This window comes from Sus scrofa, chromosome 16, assembly GCF_054392235.1.
Source record: "Sus scrofa isolate SSC_HxYL_T2T_F1_AM1 chromosome 16, Sscrofa_HxYL_maternal_Yorkshire_Landrace_v2.0, whole genome shotgun sequence".
In the NCBI taxonomy this organism is placed as follows: Eukaryota; Metazoa; Chordata; class Mammalia; order Artiodactyla; family Suidae; genus Sus; species Sus scrofa.
In genome coordinates this window covers 50119126-50146252 of record NC_139398.1, presented here as the reverse complement: position 1 = coordinate 50146252, position 27127 = coordinate 50119126, and the positions used below count along the sequence as shown (strand labels likewise).

The 27127-nt window shown below is 38.0% G+C and overlaps 1 protein-coding gene across 36 annotated transcripts in view; it reads left to right on the top strand.

Moving 5' to 3' along the window:
• PDE4D (phosphodiesterase 4D) overlaps positions 1–27127 on the top strand; it is a 1507422-nt gene that overhangs the window by 1196490 nt on the left and 283805 nt on the right. The window contains exon 1 of one of the 36 annotated variants that reach the window (XM_021076880.2): positions 24757–25478. The exons of the other annotated variants lie outside the window; for them this stretch is intronic. Within the exon in view, the coding sequence (XP_020932539.1) occupies positions 25414–25478 (65 nt within the window). The 5' untranslated portion in view covers positions 24757–25413. Of the gene's footprint in view, positions 1–24756; positions 25479–27127 lie in introns of those variants that run through there. 36 annotated transcript variants of the gene reach the window in all.

The window sequence follows — 27127 nt, the reverse complement described above, 5'->3', positions numbered from 1 at the left end:
CACCACAAAACTCCTTCCTATTCCTGCTCAACAAAATGAAGATCAAAATGACAACAAAATGTCAATTTGCTGCCCCCCCCACCCCAACATCACCATTTCTCAGTGGGCTTTTTTCTTCCTACATGTGTAGGGAGGAAAAGAGTCAAAAAGATCCTTTACTAGCCTCAGTCATGTGAAGAAAATCTGTCCTTTTTCCTATCCCCAAGTTAAAATACTTGGTATAAATAATTGGAGATTTAGGGGCCATTCTCACACATCTGGTTTTTCGGTAGTGTTGACTAATGACCGGCCTAATATTAATCTATGGTGGTGCCAGTCTTGTTTTTTGGTTTTGTTTTGTTTAGTTTTTCTCTTAAGGCATTTAAATGTTGTTAGAAAAGCAACATGGTTCAGTCATTAACTGAATTTAGGATTTACTGTTGATTTTTGATTTTCAGTATCTTTAGTGTGTTCATTTTAAGAGGTTTGTCAAGTGTGCACACACATATGTGTGCATGTATATTTGTATATGTTGCTTCACACCATCAGAAAATATACTGATTTCACAATAACACTGATTTAGGCCCAGGCAAATAAATTCACATTTCCAGTTCTTCTAGAAATAGCATTCATCTGCCAACATATGATCTATTGGTAATGACTCCCTAACACACACACACACACACACACACACACACACACACACACACACACACAGAGAGAGAGAGAGTAAAGTGTGTTTTGGCTCATGTAGTAAACATCTGAAGCTGTACACCTTTTTTGTTTAATTTCAGTATTTTTCATGGACTTACCCCAATGGTATCTTACTTCATGTGTGTGTTCCAGAGACTGAAAAGGCTAAATGGCAAAGAAGAGCCGGGATAAAAAGAAAAAGAGAAACCTTGACAGTGCATTAACGAAAAATGGTAGCATTTTAATGTTTGACAAAGAGCAAACAAACAATAATCTCACTTTAATCTGCTTTCATTTATAGTTTCCTAGTCCCATTCAAAACTCTTCTTTGATGTTACAAAATAATGAAAGAGGAATGTACTAGGCTAGGTTTTCCCAGAAGTAAACCTGAGACCAAAAAAAAAAAAAAAATAGTACCAGTAGTTTATTTAGAGAGTCCATAGAACAGAAGTAAAGGGGTGGGGAAGTGGTTCAGAACAGAAGGATGAAATGGTACATCATCAAACCAGTTTCCCCAGTGGGGAGTGGAGCTGGGCACACTCTGCAAAGCAGTGTGTATGGAACTCTCTCAGGAGTTACCCCATCCCATGGCATGAAGAAACTGGAGTACTTATCTACCAACGCCCCCCATTAGCTACTTCTGGGGATCCTTAACAGCCCACCACTCTGGTTTACCCAACCATGGGCCAAGCATGTCTATAGGGCCAAAGAAAATTGCTCTTAGGCAAAGACCTCGCAGGTATTAAAAACAACAATAGCAGCAACAACAAAAACCTTTCAGGCAGGGAGTTTCAGATTTTTGGAGTATCCAACTTTAAAAGGTGGGTGTTCAGAGGAGGTAGGCACCAATTCCTGCCTCTGTGAAGGTCATGGACCCTGAATTAATTTCATCTGCATGTGTGTGTATACAAGTATTTCCAATCAAGTCTTCTCTTTATTCTGTGTTTGGAAAATTTGAACAAAATTTTTATTGTTTTTGGTATTGATATCTTGGCATTTGAATTATGATACCAATGATGATCTTAATAAATATAAAGCAAATCCATTTAATGTATCGCACCATCAGATGTACAGCCATACATTTACCTGAAGTTCTCTGTAGACTACTGAGGACTACCTTTTTTTTTTTTGTCTTTTTAGGTCTACACCCACAGCATATGTAGGCTCCCAGGCTCGGGGTTGAATTGGCGCTGTAGCTGCCAGCCTATGCCACAGTCACAGCAATGTGGAATCTGAGTCGCATTGTGACTACAGTGTGATCAACCTAAACCACAGCTCATGACAATGCCAGATCCTTAACCCACTTAGCAAGGCCAGGGATGGAACCCTGATCCTCATGGATACTAGTCGGGTTTGTTCACCGCTGAGCCATGATGGGAACTCCATAGGGTGAGCTTTAAAGACATTTTTTTTTTTTAACAAGCTGAAAAAAACAAAAAGCAAAAACAAAACAAAACTTTATCACATCACAAACTTTCAAATCAAAATGATTGGCTTCTGAAATCTGTAGAAAATGTTTCTTAAATGTCATTCTCAATTACCACTTCCAGGAAGAAGGTAAAACAACTGTTTCTCTACCAGCTGAAATGTTATTTTGGCAAATATAAGATGAACTATCTCCTGTGGTTAACGGAGGTTCTCTTGATTTAGGAAGAAAAAGGCAACATTTTATTTATGATTACTTCAGGAATTTCGAAGTTCTTCCTAAATCATTTCAGCAACAAGACAAAAATAGGGGCCTGGAACTCCAAGGTTAGAGGGAACTTGAAAAGTTCTGCCTAACTCCTCAAGACCTGAATGCCCATTATCACAACTTTGCTGTGTCTTCTACCCAAAGCTCCAGTATCTCCCCTCACATAAATTGCCTCTCCCACCAACCCCAAGGGAGCCCATTCCATGTTCGTTAAAACATCCTTTTTATATAATCCCAAATGTCTTCTTCATCCAGATTTCTTAGTGGAATAACTATTCACATTGCTGCAGGTGTGTCTTAGGCTCTGCCTGTCTTTTTGTCTATGTCGTTCCTCACAAAGGAATGCCTTCTCTTTTCTGCCAGCTTGTAAACCCCTATTCTCTCCTTGAAGTCTTCTCTGACTGTCCCTCTCCCACAGGAGTTTTTGCCTCTCTCCTTTCTCATCATAACATGCATGATCTATGTCATTCACTCATTTGTTCATTTGCCCAGTGTTTACTGAGTGCTTCCTGTGGGGCAGGCACTGTTTTAGTTACTGGAGATATAAGAAGCTGTGAGATAGGAAATTCCTGTGCTCAGAGAAGTCCTGTCCTAGTAGGTGAGATCCACAGTGAACACAACAATTTCAGATATAAGACCTATGAAGTAATAAAGTACAATCATGTGGTGGTTTTCACAGGTGTATGTCTTTTACCAACTGTCCCTTCTTTTGCTTTTTTTTTTAAAGTTTTTTTTAATCATTTTTATTCATTTTTTTATTACTCAATGAATTTTATCACATTTATAGTTGTACAACAATCATCACAATAAAATTACAGCATTTCCATCCCAAACCTCCATTGCATCCCCTCACCCCCCAACGTGTCTCATTTGGAAACCATAATTTTTTCAAAGTCTGAGTCAGTATCTGTTCTGCCATGAAATTCATTGTGTAAGTGATAGCATATGATGTTGGTGTCTCGCTGTCTGACTGACTTCATGATAATTTCTAGGTCCATCCATGTTGCTAAAAATGCCGTTATTTCTTTTCTTTTAATGGCTAAGTAATATTCCACTGCATGTATTTACCACATCTTCTTTATCCACTCCTCTGTCGATGGACATTTAGGTTGTTTCCATGTCTTGGCTCTTGTATGTAGTGCTGCAATGAACATTGGAGTACGTGTATCTTTTCGAGTCATGGTTTTCTATCTAAATAGATGCCCAGGAGTGGGATGGCTGGATCAAATGGTAGTTCTATGTTTAGTTTTCTGAGGAATCTCCATACTGTTTTCCACAGTAGTTGCACCAATTTACATTCCCACCAGCAGTGTAAGAGGATTCCCTTTTCTCCACACCCTCTCCAGCATTTATTATTGTAGATCTTTTGATGATGGCCATTCTGGCTGGTGTAAGGTGTTACCTCATAGTGGTTTTGATTTGCACTTATCTAATAATGAGTGATGTTGAACATCTTTTCATGTGTTTTTTGGCCATCTGTATGTCTTCTTTTAAGAATTGTCTGTTTAGATCTTCTGCCCATTTTTTGATGGGGTTGTTTGTTTTTTTGGTATTGAGCTGCAGAAGGTGTTTATAAATTTTTGAGATTAATCCTTTGTCAGTTGCTTCATTTGCAAAGATTTTCCCCCATTCTGTGGGTTGTCTTTTCGTTTTCTTTAGGGTTTCCTTTAATGTGCATAAACTTTTAAGTTTAATTGTCCCATTTGTTTATTTTTGTTTTTATTGTCATTACTCTAGGAGGTGGATCTGAGAAGATATTGCTGTGGTTTATGTTGGAGGGTGTTTGACCTATGTTTTCCTGTAAGAGTTTTATAGTACCTGTTCTTTTTTTTTTTTTTTTTAATTTTTTTGTCTTTTTGCCATTTCCTGGGCCACTCCCGCGGCATATGGAGGTTCCCAGGCAAGGAGTCTAACTGGAGCTGTGGCTGCCAGCCTACGCTGGAGCCACAGCAACATGGGATCCGAGCCGCATCTGCGGCCTACACCACAGCTCATGGCAACGCCGGATCGTTAACCCACTGAGCAAGGGCAGGGATCAAACCTGCAACCTCATGGTTCCTAGTCAGATTCGTTAACCACTGTGCCACGACGGGAACTCCTAGTACCTGTTCTTATATTTAGGTCTATAATCCATTTTGAGTTTATTTTTGTGTATGGTATTAGGAAGTGTTCTGATTTCATTATTTTACATGTGGCTGTCCAGTTTTCCCAGCCCCACTTATTGAAGGGCCTGTTTTTTCTCCATTGTATATTCTTGCCTCTTTGTCATAAATTAGTTGACTGTAGGTGCCTTCTTTTAATTGTAAACTCCCTAAATCAAGTATTATCTCTTCTAAATACCATACGATATCACATATCTGAAATCTAATATATGGCACAGAACCTGTCTACAGAAAATAAATAAACTCGTGGACTTGAAGAACAGACTTGTAGTTGCCAAGCGGGAGGGGGAAGGAGTGGGTTGGACTGGGAGTTTGGGGTTATAAGATGCAAACTATTGCATTTGGAGTGGATAAGCAATGAAATCCTGCTCTATAGCACAGGGAACTATATCTAGTCACTTGTGATGGAACATTTTGGAGGATAATGTGAGGAAAACATATATATATACATATACACATACACATATATATATATATAATGTGTGTATGTATGTATGACTGAGTCACTTAGCTTTACAGCAGAAATTGACAGAACATTGTAAATCAACTATAATAGAAAAAAATAAAAATCTTAAAAAGGAATATTAGTGAAAATAGTTTCCCTGTATAGAAAAAAAAGTATGACCTGTTTTATTTCTTTATATTTACCATAGCGACCCCAAAATGCTTACTGATTCATCTTCTTAAGTATGTAGTACTATTCTAAATAGATAGTATTTAATCACTTGAGGTTTATGTGGAGTTGGAATAAGTTGGTAACGTCTTCATTGTAATTGCTATTGCTTGGGAAGATGCACTTGTGGAAGCCTTAGTAGGTGTCACAATGTTGGTAGAATCCCTTATACATTGTTATCTCTGAAGCTCTCCTGGAGATGGGTGAACTGGTTTCACTTTCAACTGTTTACCCTTGACTTCCATCGAAATCAAGATAGATTTTGCTTTTCCTTAACTTTCCCCTAATCTTTGTTGACCCCTCCCCCTCTGACCCTATCTGGCCCCATTTCTCCTTTAGAAAAATCCGAATAATTAAGTCACCTTCTTACATTTAATTACACTCCCAACCCTGTGTTGATTTTTGTGATGAATATAAGGAAGTATGAGAGCCCAGTTAATGTGTATACTGTATACAGCACCTAACAGTGATACATGATGACTCATATTAAGGTATAAAAGTTTGCATTCATTAGCACAGAATTCTTCCCTTTGAATTATCATATGGCAGCTGACTCATAACCTAGTGACACAAACCTAGTGAATTTAACCTTATTTTTAAATGCTGATATGACTGTGTGTGTTTTACTGAATTCTAACATACCTGGTTCTGAATTAGTAATTAGTCCTTGGCAATATCAACATGCATAAGCATAAAGAAGTCCATGGTCCAAAGGAGTTAGGCATGACCTTCTCCAAACAGGAATTTACAGCTACAAAATAAGGAATGATTACAACTCCTTAAGGAGTTATTTTGAATATTGGAAGAAAAAACATATATAAAGAACAAAGTGGATAGTAGGTGTTAAGTAAATATTAGTTTCCTTCTATCTTCTCTGAGTAACCAAATTACTCATTAAATTAGTCAGTCAGACCTTGGTTACTGATTTGTTAAGAGTAAAAATGGAGATTTTTTATTTTTTAATTAAGACTGCTAGGATTGGTTTATGAATGGATGGCCTGAAATCTTTACTATTGGAAATTAATTGCTCTGGGTTGTTGTTATGATTTACTATTTATTTACTATTTATTCCTACTATTAAAACATAAATAACTGATACTAACCCACCATTGCATTAGCCAGTAGAAATGAAGGAGTTTTTTTGAGATTAGTAAAACGATCAGTCAGTAAGTCTTAAATAATGGTTAAAGGGAAATCTGGTAACACAGCTAGCATACCCACCTCAAACTCATTTTATTTGACCTCACAGTGTTTTATAAATTTTATATAAATTTTGGAGAGTATTTTATAAATTTCGAGTTAGCACTAATATTTAAAACGGAAAAATCTCTCATATAATTCCAGATTTTTCTTTGCACGTAAAAAAGTCGATCATGCTAGAGTCTCATTCTTGGGGAATGAGCCACTCTGTGCAAAGAGTGTCTTTTTATGGAAGTTTGATTACCCTAGTAAAAATCTTGAAATGGTTCAATGACTTTTGGTCAATTTTTTTTCATTTTCTCCAAAGACACCTTATTAAACGCTTAAAGTACACACAGAAAATATTTCTTCTGCAGCCATAGATAACTCCTGAGCCCAAATTATAATATGCAGCTACGATAATTTTTTGTATTCATTCCAAAATCCTAACAACTGAAAAAAAAAGGAGATACTATCTTCTTTAATAGTAAGAGTTAACATTTATTGAATCTTTGACTGTGTGCTGAGCACTAGTCTAAGCATTTTACCTGCATTGTCTAATGTAATTCTCCCAATAACCCCAATTATACCCATTTTACACTTGAACAGACTGAGGCACAGAAAGATAAAGCAGCATGACTTGGGCGAGGAACCAAGTTAGAATGCACATCTTGTCACTCTGACTCCATGCCATTCCTAACCACCATCAGATTCTGCTTTCTCTGTACTGCCCCAGTGTGTTAGCCTCTGTGCTTCCACAGGAGTCCTGAGGATCTATTTAAAGATGAAAAATAGAGTTGTATTGTCTATCACTTGAAAAACAGAAAGAGAAGACTGCCATAATTGCAGGGCTTCAGAGATACAATTCACATGGTGATTCGTGTAAATGGTTCTCCCTGGAGTTGTGCAGTGTGCACTTTGCACAGACGTATGTAGTGGCCCAGCTGACAGGATCCCTCACACAAAAGGTTTTACACTCTGTTCCTTGAAATGATTTTTAATGAGACAGGCTATCCCCCAGACAGCATCTACAAAGATCTCACCTCCCACTAGGAATCAGCAATCAGATGATTGACTTTGTTTCCACAGCTCATTCTTTTACATAATCTAAAGACTGCAGGCAGTTCTTTACGGTGAATTGAAATTCTCTGTAGCCATTTCTTCTGCTTCCAGTCATGTCAAGCAGTGGTTGAAGATGTATGTTCTCAGAAATAATCTCGGAGGAATTGGAGGCAGGTTTCTCACAGGTAATGTCCCCAGGATGGGCGAGCATGGTAGTGGCTTTTCTGTGCCGCTGCAGAGCGTGGTATGAAATGGTGACTCACCATCTTTCAACAGAACATGCTATGACCCTGCGATCAGATTGTGCCCAGTGGTGTGTAACTCCCATTGAGTCAGGAGAGTTGCTCAAGCAGTAAAATTTGACCTTGTCGGCTACCTGCACACGCACTGGCCAGTTATAGAAGAGCAAGAATTCCTCAGCATCACTGAAGCCATATTATTTCCATTATAGGACCTATTTAGGTAACAATGACAACGATGAAGAAAAAGCATGTGGTAATTGACCTCTGTTAATTATCTTGTACTATTTCAAAAGACTACATTCCAGTTATCCTAAAAAACAAAGTTCATTGCAGAGGAAAAAAAAAAAAAAATCAACCATACCCACTGAGCAACAGAGCAGAATGGGAGCCAGAGAGTTAACTCAGATATACCTGTTGCACTCTGGGCTGAAATCTTCTCTTGTGTTCAGTTTCTCTAAGCGGAGAGGAAACCTAACCCCAATTCAAAACTCTACCCCTGGGCCTGAATAAAAATAAAGCTGGCCCTTATAAGGACTCTCATATATCTTCCTCCACTATAGGTAAATCCTGGGTTCCCAGCCATTATCTTAGTGCCTAAGTCACTAGGCAGATGTTTTAAAACAGACATTTAACAAATGCTTTTGGTACAACCCGACGACATTATTACTGTTTTAGTTTGATCATTCACGTACCCAAACTCTGTAATCATTTTCTCACAATCTCCTGTGTGTTGTTATTATAGAGAAATTCTAACCTTAAAAAGAATAGTATGTTTCTTCCCAGCTAAACTATTAGGTCCTCCAGGGGAGCAACCACATCTTGTTCTTTTTTATTGTCCATGGTATCTAGTATGATCTAGATCATGAATAGGTCCCTGCAGTGAAGGCTGGATGCCTTACTTCACCTCATTAGCAAAATAAAGTATAACTTGTAACTCTGGATGGAATGCAGGAAATAGCACATGATCTGGAAATATTAAATATGGCTCCTTGCATGAATCACTTCTTGCCAGAATTCTCTTTCCTCCCAAATCCCAACACTAGGGCTCTGTTGTCCATGGCATGTACTCCAGACTTCAGTGTCTAGAGCCTATGTGCTTTTTTATGAGCCTATGAAAATATTTCAGAAAAGTAAAGTAAATGAGTCCAAATTTTCTTAAAAACCTGCAAAATCCCGATTAAAGTTTAATTAAATGTTCTAAAATGTAACATTATATCAACTTCAATAATTGCCAAAGAAGTATTTATAAAAACTTTATTGCATTTGGGAAAAAAACCTTGTGGGGTGAGGGGTTTTTTTATTTTGTTTTGTTTCATATCACAAGTATTTTCGATGATTGCAAAGCAATCAGGGTAGGTGGTAGTGAAGCTTAATAGTAGCCAAATAATTTCAAAAGCAAAATTATGAAGATCCTTTCTATATTTTTATAACCAAAATATTGTATAATGTGGGAAGTGTGTTCATTTTATTTACTGGTTGTGATGCATAGCAAGGCTCACAAAGCTTTTAAAACAGTCCTGTTTAAATTACTCTCCATTTGCAAGATTATTTTTTAAGCAATTTGGTTTTTTATTCATTAATTAAAAAAGATAAGCTTTCATCGTAATTTAGAGTTCCTACAAAGTGACTCTCAGGAAAAGCGTCAACTAGGAGTTCCCTGGTGGCTTAGAGGGTTAAGAATCCAGTGCTGTCACTGCTGTGACTCAGGTCATTGCAGTGGTATGGGTTCTATCTCTGGCCCAGGAATTTTCACATTCCATGAGTGCAGCCAAAAATAAATAAATAAATAAAAGAGGGGTACTATTTACTTTGACCTTGTGTGTCTTCATAGAAGATATCTAGATATGTTCAGAGAAATCTGTGTGACAACCAGGAAGTAACTTCGTCCTGGGGGAAACTAACTCAAGGAGGAACTGTCAGCTGAACTAAGGCTTAAATTTTATGGTCTTGGGGGGAGAACTTTTTCATGTTCTCTTCCCATATGGAGTAACAATCTGCTCAGAAAGTGGAGAGCCTTTTGGAATTATCTTTTCTAGCTCATGTGCCTTCGACTTTTAGTAAAGAAACTTCCATCTTGAAGACTCAACTTTTTTTGCAAAAATATCAGACAAAGCACTGTCTTTAAGGACACAGAGAACTCAATAGAGTAATTCCTCTGAAAATTACAGTTCTGTGCTGTGTGCAAGTATTTTTTATTTATTTTTTATTTTTTATTTTTTTTTAGAGTTCACTGCCTGCTTGGAATGAGCAGGCTGTCCTTCTCCCCAGAAGAGCACAGATTGATACACAAGGTCAAGTTAAACAGTACCTAAGTCTGCTTTCCTATCCTTTATACAGGAATTAATCTGTTCTAAAAGCAAAATTGAGCTGTAAATATGATACCTATAGAGATTGTTCTCAGGTAAGATAGGAAAATTAGTCTTCATTTTGAGCAAAGAATCAACATAGTTCAATGAACATGAGTACTTTTTTTCAAAAGTTATCGTGTTATTGACTACTGCATTTATACACACCCCTGTAGTCTGGTATCTAAATACTTGAAATATTTGTAAATTTTAATTCTTAGAATGAAAATGATGATTAATTTCTAATGGTTTCAATGCCATGTCCACAACCATGACCAGGAGTGAAAGTTTATCCATCATCTTTTTCTTAGAATTACTTTAAAAGTTAAAAGAAAATTCTCCTGTTGAGATGCTATCTGTGACATTGGCTTAGTTTCCAAGGCCCTGGTTTTCCTCAGATGTTTCGTTCTCCTAAAAGATAAATCTAAGTCCCACGCCAAAGCCTTGAGCACGCTGCTTTACTTCCTCCAGACCTCAGTTTCCTCAACTGTTTGATGGAGGAAACTATAGTACTTAGCTCATGAGGTCATTGTTTTTTATTATTTTTCAAAATTTATTATATCGAAGTATAATTTATTTACCATGTTGTGTTACTTTTTGCTCTACAGTGAAGTGATTCCGTTTTACACATACATACATTCCTTTTCATATTCTTTTCCGTTAAGTTTTATCACCGGATATTGAATATAATTCCCTGTGCTATACAGTAGAACCATGTTGTTTATATGAGTTTGTTTTAAATTATAATGAAATGACATGTGTGAGCATCTCACTCGGTGCCTGGGCACATGGTGAGCCTGAATTCTAGCTAGTTCTTCCACTCAGCTCGCTGCGGAAGCACTTTCTGGACTTCAGTTGCCTTGTCTGAGAAACCAGTACATAAAGCCTTCGTGTAGCTGAGGTAAATGTATTAATAACATGAAACACTCGGTGACCCCTGACAGGCTCTTAGAGCTCTGGCCAGAGCAGACTTCCCATCCAGAGATATAGCTCTTTCATTCACAGGCCAATGGGTGGCTTGCTTGGGCAAATTTAATGGATGCCACAAGCACTCTCCTACTTCCCTGCCAATACTTGGTGCAACTGCCCGGAAAAGTCATTTCTTTGAATTGAGCTTGCAAAAGATCCCTGTTAGAATTCAAATACTTTGTCTGGATTTATAGCACATAAGAGCTTCTCCAGATGAACACTTAAGAAAGAATCTTTCCCTCTTTAAAAATGATGTTGGGGTCAGCTCAGTGCCTGCTTAAGACTTTTCCCAGTGTGTTTCTTACCCAGTTCCTTTTTCTTTGGGAGAAAAATCTTTATTGTAAGAATGTGGAAACTGTTGCAGCAAATAAGGTGTCAAAAGTTGTTTTCAGGAATAGAGGCTTATGAAAAAGTGGATAGGAAGGACTCAACTTTTGAATTCTAATCCCAGCCATGAAGCAAATGCCACAAAAGGGCAAGGGAGGAAAACCTGTAAAAGGCTCCTCCGCCACTATTGACCAGAAACGTACTCTGTTGCCCAGCAAACACCCTGTGAGCCAGATATTATGCTAGGTACTGGGCATACAAAGGTGAATAAACCCCATTCCTGTTTTCAAGGGTCTCATAGTGCTATGGACCGGCCCAGGTGTCTGTTTAGGGCCAGATACTGGGAATACAAAGATGGGAAGCCAGAGCCTCTTCGCTTTCCCCAGATGAGGAGAGGATCACACTGTGATGTTCCCAAGCATGGCTAGTTGGAATTAGTATGGAATCTCGAGGTTTGCTTAGCCCGGGGCACCTAATTCAGACTGAAAAGCAGTGGGACCAGAGAAGCTGACCCCCGAGTTAATTCCTAACCAAAAAAAAAAAAAAAAAAAAAAAAAAAGAAAAGAAAAGAAAAAAAAGGAGAGAGAGAGATAAAGGAGAAGAAAAATAATGCTGCCAGAGAAGCATGTCCAAAGATCTGAAAGTGATAGAGAAGGAAGCATTGCAACCGGGTAACATGTTGTCTCATTTCATCCCCAAACAACCCCCAGGAGGAAGATAAGTTCAAGTGCATATATCATAGAAGAAGGTGTGGGATCTTAGGAGATTAAGGTGCTTTCAAAGATCACACAGTCAAAATCACTTAGCTAAACAGGGTCTGTGGAAATCTCCTGTCCCTATCATTGCATTGAGTGCTGCTGCACGTTGTAAATGCATTACTCACAAGTAAAATAACAGCAATAATAATAACCACAATTAACCTAACATGTTCACAAGATTGAATGAAGCCCAGGAGACTGAACTTCTGAGTTTGTGTTAGAGTTTGTTGGCCTTTACTGCCACTTGTGTTCGATCCTGATGGGAGATGGAGGAGAAGGTGAAAGCAGGAAAAATGGCATGGGCGGATTTGGGGCAAAGCACATATGATTTGTATGGCTGCTTTTAGAGAAGAAGAGTGTAATTGATTCATTGAGGAAGAGGAGGCCGTTGAAGGTTTTAAGCAGGGAATTTAATGTTAAGTTTTGTGTCTTTGAAAGATGACCCAAAGACAGTACAGAGAATAAATCTTAAATGTATGAGATGAGAGACAAGAAAGCTATTTGCAGTATATTACATTAAGGGCATCAGGGGTTGGGGTCAAGACTAAGATGGAAACACAAAACAATGATTTTATTGAAAAAAATTTTTTGGAAGTTCCCATCGTGGTTCAGTGGTTAACAAACCAGACTAGTAACCATGAGGATGTGGGTTCGATCCCTGGCCTTGCTCAGTGGGTTAAGGATCCGGTGCTGCCACAAGCTGTGGTGTAGGTCACAGATGCAGCTTGGATCCCGCATTTCTGTGGCTACAGCGTAGGCTGGCAGCTACAGCTCCAATTCGACCCCTATCCTGGGAACCTCCATATGCCCTGGGTGTGGCCCTAAAAAGACAAAAGACAAAAAAAAAACTGTATCGAAGTATAGTTGATTTGCAGTGTTGTGTTAGTTTCAGGTGTACAGCAATGTGATTCAGAAATACAGCAAAGTGATTCAGAAGTATATATGTGTGTGTGTGTGTACATATATATTCTTTCCTCTTATAGGTTATTATAAAATACTGAATATAGTTCCCTGTGTTTTCCTTCATATTTATTGAATTCTATTTTAAAACTTATTTTTAAGAGTAGGTATTATTTATTGAGCCCTTACTATATGCCAAACACTTTGCCAAGATTTTATGTGTCTCATTTAATCCTTATAAACCCTATTTTATCTCCATTTTATAGCCTAGGAAACTGAGGCTTAGAGAGGGTTCAGTAACTTGTTCAGGTCCAGCCACTAGGTATTAGAGGAGTTTGGATTTCCATCCTGACCCCAAAGGCTACTTTTAAACCTGCTCCTTAATATACATAGTTTCAAAGAATAGACCTTTTACATTAAATAGAACTTATTTATAATGTGTGGGCAAGGGGAGATTACCGGAGTTGCCCTGATTACTTTACCATTACTTTTAACATGGGCAAGGAAAAATGTTATCAAATAAATGCAAATTAAATGAGCCCAGCAGAAATTTTCTTTCTAGTAAATCAATTTCCTTCATTGTCAATAGAATCAAGTATTAAATTACCCTTAAAACATATTCTGTGTACATTTATTTTTAATAGATTATTTTCCAAGCCCTGTTTTAATGAAAACCTCAAGTCTTTGTTTGTTTGTTTGTTTGTTTTGTCTTTTTAGGGCCACACCCTCAGAATATATAGAAGTTCCCAGGCTAGGAATCTAATTGGAGCTGCAGTTGCCAGCCTACACCACAGCCACAGCAATGCCAGATCTGAGCTGCATCTGCAACCTACAACATAGCTCATGGCAATGCCAGATCCTTAACCCATTGAGCCAGGCCAGGGATGGAACCCTCATCCTCGTGGATACTCATCAGGTGTGTTCCCACTGAGCAATGAGGGGAACTCCTGAAAACCTCAATTCTTGTCTCACAGTATTAGAAACGAGGGCTTCAAGGGGCAATGTGATTTTTCCAGTTGTTTGCTCTCTTTCAAACACAATCTTTAAACAATTATTTTCATTAATATACTTTAATTTTAGAATATAACATTATCCCTTGAGATAGGTGAACAGTGTTAGGAACCACTTGATTAAGCATAGGGTCCAGGATTTCCCATTGTAGCACAGCGGACACGAATCTGACTGGGAACCATGAGGTTGCGGGTTCAATTCCTGGCCTCACTCAGTGGGTTAAGGATCTGATGTTGCCACGAGCTGTGGTGTGGGTCACAGATAAGGCTCGGATCTGGTGGTGCTGTGCCTGTGGTGTAGGCCGGCAGCTGTAGCTCCGATTAGACCTCTAGCCTGGGAACCTCCATGTGCCATCAGTGCGGCCCTTAAAAAAAAAAAAAAAAAAAAAAAAAAAAAGGGTCTAGTGTGAATCTGAAGTCAGAGCTAAAGATATAATATGAGCTATAACTTGTGTAAGTGCTGATAAGGTGTATACATTTAAACAAAGTAACAGTTATAGGGATGATTTAAAATAAAATACACTAAACACTGGTCAAGGCAATGATATATTTTTACTCTTGACTGTGTCTATGTAATAGCAAGTAATACCTTATATAGTCCAGTGATGAATAAAGCTAGGACATTGATTTCTTAAGGTGAGAATTGTTGTCTTTAATCTTTTGTTTCTAATGCTTTGCTTTTCTCTTTAAGAACAGAAAGTCTAGAGCAAGACTGGCTATCAGATTCTCAAAGTACCATTAAAACTTAATCTTTTTGATTCCACTCACATGCATACTTAAATTCATAGAGAGAGAAAGCAGAGTGATGGTTGCCAGGATTTGGAAGGGGAGGGGAATGGGTGCTATTGTTTAATGGATACAGTGTTATAGTTTGAGTCAATGAAAAAGTCCTGAAGATGGATGGTGGTAAGAGTTGGCCAACAGTGTGAATGTACTTAATGCCTTTGAGCCGTACACCAAAAAGGGTTAAAGTGGTAAATTGTATGTTATATATAGAGTTCACCACAGTTAAAAAAATACTAAATCTAGACCTATACTTATAGGTGGTTAGAATATATTTAGTCATTTAATAAAGATAATTTTTAAATACTTGGGCTTAGATAGGCATAGATAAGTACTTCACTATAAAGTAAAATCTATAGATTTCTAGCTTTAAAATGATGGATACAAGACCTCTCTATGTCATTTTTCTCTAAAATATCAGTCATGAGTGAGCTCTGAAAAGAGGGATCCAACCAAATTGTGTATAATATATACTCATCTACAAGCCCTCACTCTTTCTCAGTATAGTCAGGCTACCCCTCCTCTCTCCCCCTGGAAGACAGAGATTCTGGAATAATAAACAGAGGGAACAGGAAGGATAGCTGTGCAAACAGAAGGATGAAGCAGAAGTCAGCAAATGGATCACTAAGACCTCCACTTCCCCTCTCCTGCTCACATCCATCCCTAGAAAAAGCAAACTGTCCCAGAGGGGGGATAAAATCTTACAGTGACATTTACAGTGGCCAAATAAAGTGTCTGCTGGGCACCCGATCACAGACAGTAAGTCTCCCAGGATGCAAGCCCTACCTATGTGCCCAGAGCCTCTCATTCCTCTTCTAGGGCTCAGCCTCACATATGAACAGGGTTGGAGCTCAATCCAGGGGTTTGAGGATCCTATTCTCACCACAGTGATGAGCTATTTGCATGCAAGCATTTTTAAAATATTTAATTAAAATGAAGTTACATTTACAGAGATACATGTATTTTGAGCATAAAGAAGGAGATGAAGAATGAAAGGAACAGAAGAGGGGGTTAGAATATAGAGAAAATACAATAGCACTTATGAAACTTTAGATAATTTATTTGATCTATACAAGTTTTTGATTTTTTTTTTTAAATCTTGATTCTAGTTTTTAGCCACTAGGTTTTTGCACCTGTTAATGGCATGTGTTGACAAACGTTGAAATCTGTACATTATCAGAGGTCTCACATATTGTTACTTTTTAAAATGATCATTTGTTAGCCAGCATTACCTAATGAGGCAATCAAAATGCCATCTGTTGTGTAGGTAACAGCAAACGACCCTTCCGCATGGTAGGAGTATGGCCAAAGACCATATATCTCTTTATGGTTCACAGACTTGTCACGATACTCTTATATATACCCTCGTCGTAGTGTTTATCAGCCTAAAAATTAAAAACAAGGACAGTGAACTTAGATTGTTTAATCCTGGATATCCTGAAAGTCTAGGATTTACTGTCTATTAAACATATCCATCGTTAGATCTGTAACATGCACACCGTTTATGATGGATATTTTTTCAGGGCCACTGTCCAGCTGAAGAGAATGGATGGCTTTAAAAATAACTCCCAAAAGTGCCATAGCAACTTTTAATCTCCCTCTCTCCTGCCTCCCACACCCACTTCCCCCACCCATCTCTCTCTCTCTCTATCACACACACACACACACACACACACACACACACACGCATCAAATATATCTGGATCCAATTACTTTTTCTGCCACCAGTTATATAACTTTGAACAAATCACTAGCTTTCTTTATTTATAAAATTATCATCCCTATTTGCAGGAGAGTTGTGATGAGTAAACAAGAAATTATATATAATGTACTTAGTAAGTGGTTAGTAAATAATAGCAATTATTATATTTACTTCTGAAAGCTTTACTTTTTTAAATTAATTTTTTAATTTTTTATTTATTTATTTTTGTTTTTATGGGGCCACACCTGAGGCACGTGGAGGTTCCCAGGCTAGGGGTCCAATCGGAGCTGTTGCTGCTGGCCTCCGCCACAGCCACAGCAACTCCAGATCTGAGCTACATCTGTGACCTACACCACAGCTCACAGCAACACCAGATCTTTAACCCACTGAGCGAGGCCAGGGATCGAACCCGCAAACTCATGGTTCCTAGTTGGATTCGTTTCTGCTGCACCAAGACGGGAACTCCTAAATTAATTTTTAATACAGACTCAATCTCTAATCACTATAGAATGATTCAGTTTTTTCCATTTCTTTTGTCAGTTTTTAAAATTTATTTATTTTGATTTATTCATTTATTTATTTTTGTCTTTTTAGGGCCTCACCTGCAGCACATGAAGATTCCCAGGTTAGGGGTCAAATCGGAGCTGTAGCTGCTGGCCTACGCCACAGCCACAGCCACACCAGATCCAAGCCATGTCTGAGACCTACACCACAGCTCACAGTAATGCCAGATCCTTAACCCACTGAGCGAGACCAGGGATCCAACCTGCATCCTCATGGATGCTGGTCAGATTGATTTTCGCTGAGCTACTACAGGAACTCCTTTTTGTCAAGTTCTGTTAGTTGTATTTTTCGAGGAATTTGCCCATGTTGCTCAAGTTTTCAAATTTATCCACATAATGCTGTTCATAATGTTTTCATTGACTTTTTATGTCTATAGAAAACTGTTACTGATAGTTTGTGTTTTTTCAAATTAGTTTTTGATCAGTATTACTAGGTGTTCTGATTTGACCCTTAGCCTGGGAACTGCCATATGATGTGGATGCAGCCATAAAAAATAAGCAAAATTTTAAAAAAAAGAATGTATTATTCTTTATAGCTTTTGGCTTTGATGATTTTCTTTTTTATGTTTTATATCATTGTTTTGTACTCTCATCTTTATTTTTTATTTTATTCTACTATTAAAGTATAATTAATTGGCTATTATTTTTATGGCTTCTTGTTATTGTATTTTATAAAATTTTGTCAGTGTTTCTTCTTTTCATTCCTGCCCCCGCTTTATTGAGCTATAATTGGCAAATAGAATTATATATACTTAAAGTGTACAACATGGTGATTTAATATTTGTATATATTGTGAAATGATTACCACAGTCAGGACAATGGACACATCCATCACCTTACATAGTTACCATTTTTTGTGGTGAGAATACTTAAGACCTACTCTTTTAGAAAATTGCAAGTATATGATACAGTATAACTGTATTCACTATGCAGTATGTTAGATCCCGCAAATTTATTTTTTATAACTGCAGGTTTGTACAATTTGATCACAATCTGTCCATTCACCACCATCACCCATATTACCGTTCTACATTCTGTTTCTATGAGTTCATTTTTTTTTCCTCTTAGATGACACTTATAACTGAGACCATATAGTATTTGTCTTTTTCTGTCTGTCTTATTTCACTTTGCATAATGTCCTCTGTGTCCCTCCATGTTGTCACAAATGGCAGGATTTCCTTCTTTCTAATGGCTGAGTAATATTGTATTTTATGTATCCACACCCACACCCCACCACACGCATTATATATTTCATATATATCTGTATCATATCATCATTACTTATCCATTTGGGGATACTTAGGTTGTTTTCATATCTTGGCTATTATGAATAATACTCCAATGAACATAAGAATGTAGGAGTTCCCGTCGTGGCACAGTGGTTAACGAATCCGACTAGGAACCATGAGGTTGCGGGTTCGGTCCCTGCCCTTGCTCAGTGGGTTAACGATCCGGCGTTGCCGTGAGCTGTGGTGTAGGTTGCAGATGCGGCTTGGATCTGGCGTTGCTGTGGCTCTGGTGTAGGCCGGTGGCTACAGCTCCAATTCAACCCCTAGCCTGGGAACCTCCATATGCCGAGGGAGCGGCCCAAGAAATAGCAACAACAACAACAACAGCAAAAGACAAAAGACAAAAAAAAAACCATGAGAATGTAAATATCTCTTTGAGGTACTGATTTCCTTTCCTTTGGATAAATATCTGGAAGTGGAATTGTTGGATCATATCGTAGTTTTATTTCTAATTTTTTGAGGATTCTTTTTTTTTTTTTTTTGTCTTTTTAGGGCTGCACCTGTGGCATATGGAGGTTCCCAGGCTAGGGGCTGAATTGGAACTGTAGCTTACACCACAGCCACAGCAATGCAGGATCTGAACTGCATCTGCAACCTACACCACAGATCATGGCAACGCTGAATCCTTAACCCGCTGAGCAAGGCCAAGGATCAAACCTGTGTCCTCATGGATGCTAGTCAGATTCTTTTACCCTGAGCCACGATGGGAACTCCCGGGATTCTATTCTGTTTTCCATAGTGACGGCACCAATTTGCATTCCTATCAACAGTGTACAAGGGTTCCCTCCTTTTTACATCTTTATTAGTATTTGTTATCTCTTGTCTTTTTGGTGTGAGGTGCTATCTTACTGTGGTTCTGATTTGCATTTTCCTGATCATTAATGATATTGAACATATTTTTATTTACCTATTAGCCATGTGTCTGTCATCATTAGAAAAATATCTGCTCAGGTTCTTTGCCCATTTTTTAATCATATTATTTGGGTTTTTTGGCTATAGAGTTATATGAGTTTCATATGTATTTTAAATATTAGCACCATATCTTGTATACAGTTTGCAAATATTGTCTCCCATTCCATAGGCTGCATTTTTACTTTTGTGATATTGTGATTTATAAGAAATATATAAGGGATCATTCAGATGACCAAAAGATGTTTCTGATATATATACATATATTATATCCCACATATATAAATATATTAGGTCTTTTCCCACTGCTTCTGGGTTCATAGCTCTTAAAACCCTTAGAATTTCCTTTGATAAGAGCCATAAAGGTATCTTTGTTTACGTTAATAAGGTAACTTTTGGAAAGTCCCTAGGTAACTTAAGGAAGTGGACTGATAGGTGGCTAGAGGAAGCAACCAGTCGTTTAGAGAGGTGGAACTTTCATCCCCACCCAGACTAAGGTGGGGGAGGGGCTAGAAGTTGACTCTAGGCCAGTGCTTTAGTCAGTCACGGCTGTAATGAAGAAGCCTCCATAAAAACTGGAAAGGATGAGATTCGGAGAGCTTCAGGATTGGTGAACATGGGGAGCATGAGGGAAGAGTGGTACACTAGGAGAAAGTGTGGAAGCTTTGTGCACTTCTCCCATACCTTGTCCTATGCATCCTTTCCAAATGGCTGTTCCTAAGTTATATCTTTTTACAGTAAACTGGTAATCTAGTGAGTAAATAAGTTTTCTAGTTAGCAAATTAATCAAATCCAATGAGGGGGGTCGTGGGAACCTCTGATTTACAGCCAGTTCTTCAGGAGCAAAAGTAACAACCTGGGCTTGCAAGTGACATCCGTAAGGGTCAGGAGATAGGTTTGTGGAACTGAGCCCTTAACCTGTGGAATCTGATGTTATCTCCTGGTGGAGGGTGTCAGTATTGAGCTGAATTCTCAGTTACCCTGCTGGTGTCAGAATAGTACTTGTTGGTATAGGAAAGCTACCCCTCCACACAAACATACACACATAACAGTTGGCTACAGAACCCATAAGAATTTTGTTGATGATTTCCTTTGCTGTGCAGAAGCATTTTAGCTTGATGTGAAGATTCAATGGAATACCATTCAAAATGCCAATGGCATTTTTTACAGAAATAAAAAGACCATCCTAAACTTTATATAGAACCACAAAATAGTATAAATAGTCAAAGCAATTTTGAGACAGAAGGACAAAGCTGGAGACATCACATTTCCTGCCTTCAAACTATATTACAAAGCTATAGTAATCAAAATAGCATGGTGATGACATTTCAAACAGGTCAATGGAACAGAATAGAGAGCCCAGAAATAAACCCATGCATTTTTTTTGTCAATTAATTTTCAACAAAGGAGCCAACAACATATGCTGGGGAAAGGAAAAGCTCTTCAATAAGTGATGTTGGGAAAACTGGGTAACCACATCCCAGAATGAAACTGGACCCCTATCTTATACCACTCACAAAAATTTACTCAAAATTGATTGAAGACCTAAATAGAAAACCTGAACTTAAAATTTCTAGAAGACAATGGGGAAAAACTCCTTGATGTTGGTCTTGACAATGACTTTTTAGATATGATACCAAAAGCATAGGCAACAAAAGCAAAATTAAACAAGTGGGATTACATCAAAATCATGATAATTATTGTTCTAACTTGATAGGTTACAAGATGTGGGAAACCTGAAGGTCAGAAGCCTTCAAAATATAATATTCTGAGCTTTTCCTCAGGAGTTGAGGGATTTGGCTCCAAGAAGGTTAATACTTATAGAAAACTCTTTGAATCTAATTGTATACTTAGTGCAATGTGATAAGAGAAACAGTACAAAATCTGTTCCAAATTCCCCTCCAGATAAGGGAAATAGCACATTATTCCTCAATAAGAAGGAAATGCTGCCAGAGTTCAAGGTTCAAATTATCTTATTCTTATTAATAATATTAGAGCACAATGTATAATGCCAGGAAACTAAAACAAAACAAAACAAAATAAAATAAAGCCAAAAAACCCTGAAGCCCTATGGTCATTTTTCCTAAAAAACTAATTGACATATCTGCAGTCTTGAATTTAAGCACATCTGATCTATTATAATCTGAGAGTAAGAACTTACTCAGAGGATGGAAGATTTTAAAGTGGGCACAGTATTTTAAAGTAATTATCTGAGAAAACTTGGGTTGTGTAGTAAACTCATTCCTTAACACTTCCTTCAGTTGGTTTCAGTGACTAAAATAGTTTAATGTTTAATTCTTGGTTTTTGATAAATGTCCTTAGTTCTACAGCTGTGCTCACTGTTGAATGATAGGGGTGGGGGATCATGTTTTAAGGTGCCCCCAGTCCACATGCATGCAATTGGTGCTTTCCACCACGTGATGCTCATGCTGCCTTGTGGTCACCCTTAGTATGGAAGAGATTTTAGGTGATGTTTGGACTTTTTTTTCTACTAATACTTGCATTTAGGGGGGAAATGTCATCACCATATCAAACCCATTTATTAAAAAATATAAAGTAATCTTTCAGATTTATGTTACCTAGGTTTAAAAAAAGTGAGTCAATGAAGAAAAAATATCAAGTGATGGTCAAGATGGTCTAGATGCCAATATGGCAAAACTTGTGGAAGTTGTGTTCCAATGATTGAAGTTTAGGAAACATCATATGAGACAGTGATTTGGTTCAACCAAATGGATATGGTTGGATGACCACAATGAACGTATATAAATGTGGTACAGTCCACTGAAATGTTATGGTGACAGTAGTCAAATAGAAGTCTATACAACCTGACACATCAGGGAAATTTTAGAAATCATAGCAACTGCTCCATCAACTGTTTCTTCTCCAAAGCCCTACAGACAAGGGCCATTTGTTTACTAGAATCTAGGCTCCCCAGCTTCAGGCATCCTCATTAGCCATCATCTATACCATCATATATTTGAATGTTAACAGGAATGTTGGGGGAGGAAGGCAGTGCTATATCTCCATTCTGAGAAGCTTTTCAGAGGAAAGACTGTGTGGCATTCAGCTTGTACAATATCATTTCAGAAATCTCCACGTGAAAAATGGAATGATGTCTTAGAAGGGTGAAAACACTGTCATATTGAACAAGTGCTGTTTGGGTGTTTAAAAATTATTATGATTTTGTCACTACCTTAAATGTTGGGGGTAGAAGCAGAATTAAAAATTTAAATCTCAATGGTCTGGTTCTATTGTGCCTATTGTGCGTCTGTCCTTTTCTGTGACGGGAACCTTGACGTACTGATCCAAGAGGCTTTGCGTATTCTGGTTAGTTGCACATGCCATCAGATTCCCCACTTAAACTTTTCTTTGGGGACAGGGATGATGTATTAGTCATTACAGGACTGGTACACAGTGTTTAGGAGATGACCAACAAGCAGTTTAGGATTTTCGCAGACAGATTCCTGGAACGTGTGTAACATTGAGCAGCACAAAGAGCAGCACTCACCCAAAGAGGTTAAAGATGTGTTTGTGCCAAGGCAGGGGGTGGCAGTGAGCTAAGGAGTCTCCCTGGGAGAGAGAGCCTTCTGGGGAGGAGCAGAACACAGGACTGAATATGTGAGGAGAGCTGAACACACAACATTCAGACAGTACATTTTATGATCACTGTCATTTTCTTTCTGAAATGATAACCAGAAAATATTTGCCAGACCGCATACAGAAAAGGACAGTGTTTCAAATAAATAGTAGTCATTGGTTACTTTTACTCAGTCTAGGTTCCTTTCTAATTCCCCCCCACACATTCAGATTCCAAGAAAAAATGATAAACCTCTTTTTGAAAGTCCCCTCCCTCCAAAAAATCAGGAGTTTCCCTAACCTTTTTAAAAAAAGTTGTATTGAAGTATACAAGGTTTTGATAATTTTTGTTGTACAACAAAGTGACCCAGTCATACACATACACACATCCATTCTCTGACTCTTTTCCCATGTAGATTCCCACAGAATACGGGGTAGAGTTCTCTGTGATATATAGCAGGTCCCTGTCTACCACAGTGTGCATATGCCAATCCCAAACCCCCAAGTCCATCCCTCCCACCCCCTACCTGTCCCCTTTGGTAACCATAGGTTTTCAGAAATTTCTCCAAGTATGTGATTGGTGAACCTGCCTTAAAGTAGCAGCAATATATTAGACACTGGACAAAGCCAAGAATCCGTGAATGTCCCTGAACAGCCACAGGAAAACTGAAAGTCTTAAGGAGACAACTCTGTGGCAAGCAGTTTACTGGCATTTACCTGAGGAGGCCTGAGAGTTACTGAGGGGAGAGTAAGTCATAAATGCACCTTGAAGCGTGACCGTGGGAGGAGCTGTGGGGTTTGTTGTAATAAGCAACCGGAGCTCTGGCGCGATGCCTTACTACATTAATTTTCCAAGTCCTTTGGGTGGGTCACAATTGCACTTTAACATCCTGTCTGCAAATGCTAAATAAATACCAAGTTCACGTCAGACTGGAGAACCAACGTACTAAGCAATGTCCTTTAAGAAATCAGAATGCTTGAATTATTTTCACTTGATAATTCACATCCAAAATAGCTGAAGTTGGCACATCCAGACAAATATATAATCCTCGGGGAAATATTCAGAAGGATGGGAGATGGAGGTCAAATCCCCTCATTTTAGGAGCAACTTGGATCCATTTAGATTATGTCTACTTTAATAGAACAGTTTTTATTTCAGATGCAGGAAGTGGGGCATAATAAGAGATGTTGAGATTACAGCATATCAACTTCATTTCTTACTGAAAAGCTGCGAGGAATTTGCAAACCCGGAGACTTTGCATATAGAAATCAATGAAATTTGCATATGATTTTCAAAAAGAAATAAGGTTTAGAAAACATTGTGCAAAGGAACAGGCTTGGCACATGTAGCCACTTGTCCAGCAACAATACATTAGATTTTTCAGTTTAAACCATTGCAGCCCGACCTGATACAACATACATCCTGTTGAATTTTTAAGAAGCAGTTTTCATCTCTGCAGCCAACTGCAAAGTGTAACATTTCAGTAAATACACTCAAAATGAACAGCTGCTAAGTCCCCCAACCCCTCTCAAATTTACTTTTGACTGGAAATTTTAGCTTTCAGCGCAGGACTTTGAGAAAATGATTTTTTTTTAAGGGAAGATAAACAAGTTTATGGCAGAGGGGTGTGTTCCTTATAAAGGTGCTCAGAGAATCTTACCCTGAGTAACATAGACACCTCATTTACCAGAGGAGGAAATGATTTTATAAATTTTGAGATGTCTTCTGTCTGCTTGGATGGTTTACACTCCCCATCTCTGGTGCTTTCCTACAGTGGAGGGAAGCCTTGTAAGTTTCAGCAATTGGCTAGGCAGGCTGGGTGCTGGTTGGGTTTTTTTTTTTTTTTTTTTTCCTCTCTCACTTCCCTGCAATGTTTTGAACTGCCTTCCTACAGACGTCATACAGCCCTTGAGGAATAGTTTCAGCCCGGTCAGATTGAATGATAGTTCCCATTCACTAAGGCTTGGAGTCAGATTCTAAGCAGGGGACACAACGGAAATTACATTCACAGGTACAGCAGTGGGCTCGGCCCAAGTTGGAGAGCTTTCTTCCCTCCCTGACTTCTTGGCTCCCCGCAAAGAGTGTTTTCTTGTGGTCGCTCTGAAATGGAACTTCCCTGACAGCTCTCCGGCGTTCCAGTACCTCGCGGTCATTTTCGTTTCCTTTCTCTCTACCTGAGCACTTTTCAAGTGTGGGAAACCTTTCAATCTCTTCTTATGGAATTGCAAAAAAGATGTGATCAAGTGGCTCTTTCACTGTGTTGGTCGCCTTTGTGACCAGATGAAGAAGAGATTCACATTCCAGTTCCTCCCTTGGCAATGCAAAACAGAAAACAAACTGTCACTTCCGAACAGCCTAATGCTGGAGTAAATTCACTGTGAAAGAGGAAAAAGCTCCTGTGTCTTAGGAACTTCCCTCTGTTCTGGACTGGGGACAGGAGTTGGACTCCGGGAAATTTAGATTTCTTCAAGCAATCCCCCTTGGAAATGGAATATATTTCAAGCCATCTTTGCAGAAGCACAGCTGAGATGTATAAACAGAATACTTGAAGATATTTTTTTTTTCTTTTTCCCTCTCTCTTTTTTTTTTTCCTCCAAAATGAGCATAATTATGAAGCCGAGATCCCGGTCTACAAGTTCCCTGAGGACTTCGGAGGGAGTGTGGTAACACGCTTTTCTCTCTTGCTTCTCCCCTTCTTTCCTGTTAAGATTGACGTAATAGTGGAGTATTTAGTAATTGCTGACGAGATTTGAGAGTTAGGTGTGATGTTAGGGCTTTGCCAGAAAGAGCAGTGTTGGTGACACTTTCCTTGTCAGTTTTGCTCCCGATTTTGTCTGCTCTAAAACAGGGGTGCCCACGTTTTTTTTAACTCCATGTGGACCGTAGCAATTCATTTGGTGTCAGTTTTTACAAGAGAAAAGAAACTTGCAAAAATGTTGGGAGTTTAGGACAAAAAAAATTTGTCATTTTTCACTGTCTGATTCAGTTGCTTGTTTTCTTTCTTGCCTGATGCAAGCAGGCTGGTAGTTGACAGTCTTTGAGGTGATCTTTAGAAGTAATACCTTGGCTCTTAATACAGGATGTGTTAGAGAAATTAATAATGTTATATAGTTTAATCATAGGAACCAACTTTAATTGTGTGACTAAATGTATATCAAATTGCTTATCATTCAGAAATCCCTTATGTTTTATTTGGTTAATGTACTGTTCCCTAATAATTATGGTTTTTGGTAATTTTCATCCTAATGAAAAGTATGTTAATTTCAATCTAGTCTAATATTTAATTCTTCTACTTCCTCATTGTTTGATATGCTCATATGCATATGGTCCCTAAGGAATATTCTTTCAATAAAGTAACTTTTGTGTCCAGAGATAGTTACTTACAAAATATTTATATCCTGTTTCAGAAGTTACTTCTATTTTGTTTATCTTAGTGATTTATTGTAAATAATTAAGCTCACCTCTTTGAAATAGAAATAATACTTCTTTAGACAGGAAAAATAAAAGCAGTGATTGAAGCAGGTGTTGGGGGTAGGATGGAAACAGGCAGGCAAAATTATTATGTAGAATTATTTGAGCAAGCAAACACACATGTAAATACTCATTTACGTAAGGAATTCAGCCCATATTTATGTGGTTGCTTTATTGTTTGCTGTTGTTGTACTAGTGTTTAATAGGGGATTAGAATCAAGAATTGTCCCTTCAGTGGTATTTCTGTGAGTTTTAATAACCTGTAGATGTAGATTTCTTACATCATCTCTTACATCAATTGTGATTTTTTTTGAAATAAAAGAATAGTACAGTAAATTCCTTCTTGAGTTTATTTAAAGAAAAGATTGTGTCTGAAAATAAGTTTGTAAGGCTACTTTATGCCAAATAAATACTGGGAAATAAATACTTAGAATCCTTTTATTAATTACCTTAGCTAGTATAAAACTCTAATATAAATGGGTAAAATTAGAATTTATAAAATAAGTGAATTTTATTCATATTCACTTGTGATTTCTGTCCTGCTTCTGTGAAAACAGGCTCTTATATGTGAATATATAGTATTTAACCCATCTATTTCCCTCTTTGCCTAAAATGCGGGGAGACTTATTTCCAAATTCAGAATCCAATCAATCAGGAACAATTAGTTCATTTCAGGAGAGCAGTCACATTGACGTCCTTTACTCCCTCGAGATTATCACAGTCTATTTTTATCCACAACTATTCATTTTATTATTCTAAATTATGTAAGGTATTTTCATAAATAAATAGGGTCGCAGTTTCAAGTATATATTTTAAAATATTGATTTATGTATGTATATGT